Below are 4,252 nucleotides of genomic sequence, written 5' to 3'. Positions count from 1 at the left end.
TATATAATATATGTAGTTAATGTGATCAAAAGGTTAGATAACTATAGCTCCTCTTCATCAGTCGTTAGCTGTTTAGTTATCGGGCTGGTTATTAGCTTGACAGCTTTAAAGGACCAGTGTGGAGGATTCAGTGGCGTCTAGTGGTGAAGTTGCAGACTGAAACTAACTGAACACCACTCGCGTCTGTATTTGCGGACGTAGGGAAGGAGAGCGAGCTGTGTGTAAAGAGAAAACAGCGGCGACAACATGGGGGACTGCACGGAAGACGGCTCGTTGTAAGATAAAAATAATTAAGAGTTTCTTATATTCAGGTGATTAAACATTAACGAAAACATTCCTATAAATATTATATTCAATTTCTGCCAATAGATCCTCCTGAATGTTACACACTGGACCTTTAACCATCTTTAAAACTCGGCGAGCCCCGCAGGTAGAGTTTCAAATACAAGACGGGAGAAGTTGACCGAGGTTCAAGGTCTTACATTTGGTGGACAAACTGCAGAACAGTGACACTTGAAAACATATATTTGATCTTTCTGCACTTCTTTTTCTTGTCATTTATCAGCTGACTTATACACTGATACAGATATATAGGTATTAATCGATTGGGCACTAGCACGTACACTATACGATCAAAGTATGTGTCCATCTCCCAAAGGACTCACAACACTGTTACGCACTCCTTTTTTGATTTTTCTTTCCCTTTATTACAATAAAAAAGTGATATTTCGGCCGTTAGAGGAATTAAAACCATCAACGCCGCAGATAAAAGTATTTTGAGTCCTTCGGGAGGTACAGTTACAGTTGTTTTGTACTCCTCCTGCAACAACAACATTATTTCTACGTGTTATTGATCTCGCATACAAACCCAGTTGGCTACATGTGGTGATATTTGTGTCGTAGCCCCGCTGCCCATGGAAGACATCGCGAGAATGGCTGACGAGTGCATGAGGGACGTGGACGAGGATGAAGATAACAGTGACCTGGACGACGATGAAGATCTATTGGTTGGCGTTTATTTATCTTTGTCCTCATACCAGAGTTTAAATGTTTAAATTTGATCAGACACATGTTTTAAATACAATTTGAGTAGCTGTACAAACCCAAAAGCAGCCAACCAAAGCCAAACACACTCACTGTGAGCCTGTGACGTCAGGTTTTACATTTATACAAGTACTTATTGGTCTGAAATAACAAAAGAGTGGTGCAGAACTACTTTGTAAATTAAAATTAAATCTCTTCTGTAACTAACTCATAATAATCTTCGACGCACATGAACTCAGAGCAGAGTTGGATCCGGACTGAGCGTTCAGAGTGAGCTGCTGCCGTCTGATCAAATATTTACAGAGGCCTGTTACGACAGCATTACAGTAGTAGTCAAGCTTACTAAATATAAAAAGCCCTTTAATTCTTTAATAATTCCAGGCACTGATCCTCCACTCAACCTAGTTAAAGCTGCTGTTGGCAACTTTTATAAATAATTACTTTTTGTCATATTTACTGACACTTTCACTAAATCCTGTGAGTACGAGACAGATAATCTGGTTCCTCCTTCTGCTCCTATTTGGTAATTTTAAGAATTCAACCTCGTCTGAACGACAACCAATCACCAATCAGAGACACCAAAACCGTCATTTATGATAACCAGAAGAGGTCCACCTGATTACTGGCTCACTTCAAGACCCAAAAGTGTTAGAAATGTAAAGATAGAGACAGTTAAATCAGTGAGATGAAAAATGAATCGTGATATTAAAGCGGTATCAAAGACATCGGTTTAACTTTTACAAAGAAAAGGAAATGTGCATTGTTTTGCACAGTTTACACCCGAACTCATAAATAAATAAATATTCTTAACATTTTATAAAGAAAATATATTTAGTAGATTATTGTCTGAGGAATAAATGTGTCTTCAATCTTATTAAAGTTTTAAAAAACTGTATCGTAAGTTTAGTGAATCGTTACATTCCCAAAAAGCATCTCGATCTGACCTGGTTGTGTGTTCTGTGTGCAATAATGCTGAAGAAATACCTTTCACAATACACACATTTACAGATTAATTAGTCTATTAATGGCACATTTCAGTCTACAGAACTTTTGCTTGTCAGACACACTTTCACCGAACCGTCTAACGGAAAACTCGTCTCCCACTCTGTACTTCTGAAATCCAGCATCGCGTATAAATAATCGAAGTTGGCTGTTGATCAGTTGCTGTATTTTTCCCCCCATCAGGCAGAGCTACAGGAAGTGGTGGGTGAGGAGGAAGCTGAGGATGCTGTAACTGTTTCTTCCCCGTCCTCTGCTGCCACTGCTGAATCTCCTCAAGCTGAGTCCCGGCCGCCGCCACCGCCGCCGCAGGTACAATGCATGTCGCTCTCATGTCGTTTAGTTGTTGCCGGTGACAGGAAAGGGCAGACGTGTTTGTTAGGCTCGCTGGTTTACAAAATGAACTGCCTATTTTTTATCTGATTTTAATTTTGGTTTAACTTCATCTCTAACAATAGTTGTTTACCTGATAATGTGACTGGTAGAATAGATGCACTTGAGGTAAGTCTGTGCTGTCCTGCAAACACATTTCCTGCTACTTTCCCTTATGTGGGTTTCAGCGTACTTAAAATACTTTGTCTAGTATTTCAAACAAGTGATGAAAAAGTTAGATTTAGATGTGTATAAACTGCAATCAGTCTTTTATTTCTTCCTGTAGTTTATCTTTGACAAGTCCTTTAAGCTTTTGTGTTAGTGTTTGTGTTAGTGTAGAGTCCCCAGCTGTTTTCAGACAATGACAGTACCTGCCTGTTGTTTTGGCCAAGCAGCAGGAAGTAAAGGTCTCCTCAGCAGCGCCCGGCAGCCTCCAACACACCCTGGAGGAGAGAGTAGCCATGTACAAGATGGCCTTACAAAACGCCAAGACCGCAGGGGAGACGTCCAAAGCCCGGAGGTACGATCGCGGCCTGAAGGTGAGTAATACTGTCTGAGGATGTTGGTTCAAAGTGCAGAGTAAAAGCAACATTTCCATTATGAATTATTATTATTATTAGTCATTGTTAAAATATGGGATGAGTTATAAACATGTTACACAGATTTGTTGGTACAATTATCTAATCAGGCAGCTGTTACAAAGGGTTTATAAGTTGTAACTGATGCTGCTTTTATTATGAATAAATAATGTATCATTATTTATATAGATCCGTTATAAGACATTAACAAGAACATAAACTATTCTTTCTTAATAAGCCATCAAGTCAGCACTTATAAATGTTGACAAGTCATTAATAAAGTGTTTTCATTGCTTCAATCACCAGCATAACACCATCTAATATGATAATCAACATGTCATTTCAATGTTTAATCATCTTACTGTGATTTATCTCTGTCGAGGAGGTTTTATCGTAAAAACTATTAATTTTATTTAAGAGTTCCACTCTGTGATTCCCAAACTTAAGTTTATTCTGTGTATTCAACGAAATAAAAGCAGTATTTTAGGTGAAAATGAATTCCTCAATGAGCAATATGTAATGTTAATAATATATAATTTATAGGATCAATCAAAACGCTCAAAAGCTACAGATTTGTAGGAACACAGTCTGTTGGTATTCACATATCTGATCACACTGTTGGCTCATTAAAAGAAGACGTCATGCTGTTTGTCATCTTCTAAATCAATCCTCAAAACTCATTATTGAAGACATTTACTCATTTTCCTCTTTCGTTGTTTATAACTATATATATTGTACATCCTTTAGAGATGTTACTGATTGTTAATGTTACTCTCCACAGACTCTGGAGACGATGTTAGCTGCTGTGAAAAAAGGGAGACCCGTGAACGAGGCAGAGATCCCTCCTCCTGTTGCCACCGGAGCCCCGAGTGACGCCTCTCGTCCTGCTGCTCCCCAACGACCCCCTCCTCCTGTACCCTCACCTCCTGAATCCAGTCCTTCAGATCAGCCTGCTGTACCAGAGATCGTCACACCCAGCAGTGAAGAAGAGCAGTCGTCTTCCTCCTCCCTGCCCGCTCTGAGCAGCGTCCCATCTCCAGAGGAACCTGCCGACCAGGCTCAAACAGAGGGTCCGTTGTCCGAGTCTACTGAGTGTCTACATTATCACTATAACTTACAAACTACACAGACACTCAAAAATGTACCTCTGGGATGTGTAACTGTGACATTTGGTACCCTACATGATGTTTTTATTCAATTTACAAAGACTAAAACAAGGTATCAAAGGTGGCTTAAAGATGTAGATGCTGCCATATAAA

At 39.4% G+C, this 4,252-nt stretch overlaps 1 protein-coding gene across 2 annotated transcripts in view; it reads left to right on the top strand.

Annotated features, from left to right (window-relative positions):
* Positions 1-903: 903 nt before the first annotated feature.
* cc2d1b (coiled-coil and C2 domain containing 1B) overlaps positions 904-4,252 on the top strand; it is a gene marked incomplete at its 5' end in the record, with an annotated part of 12,888 nt that continues 9,539 nt past the window's right edge. The window contains 4 exon segments of one of the 2 annotated variants that reach the window (XM_035670020.1): positions 904-1,007; positions 2,230-2,355; positions 2,811-2,954; positions 3,775-4,063. In XM_035670020.1, coding sequence (XP_035525913.1) covers positions 904-1,007; positions 2,230-2,355; positions 2,811-2,954; positions 3,775-4,063 — 663 coding nt within the window. 2 annotated transcript variants of the gene reach the window in all.

This window comes from Morone saxatilis, unplaced genomic scaffold (assembly GCF_004916995.1).
Source record: "Morone saxatilis isolate NCDOM2014 unplaced genomic scaffold, NCSU_SB_2.0 Contig23, whole genome shotgun sequence".
NCBI classification, from domain to species: Eukaryota; Metazoa; Chordata; class Actinopteri; family Moronidae; genus Morone; species Morone saxatilis.
This window is presented reverse-complemented; position numbering and strand designations above follow the sequence as displayed.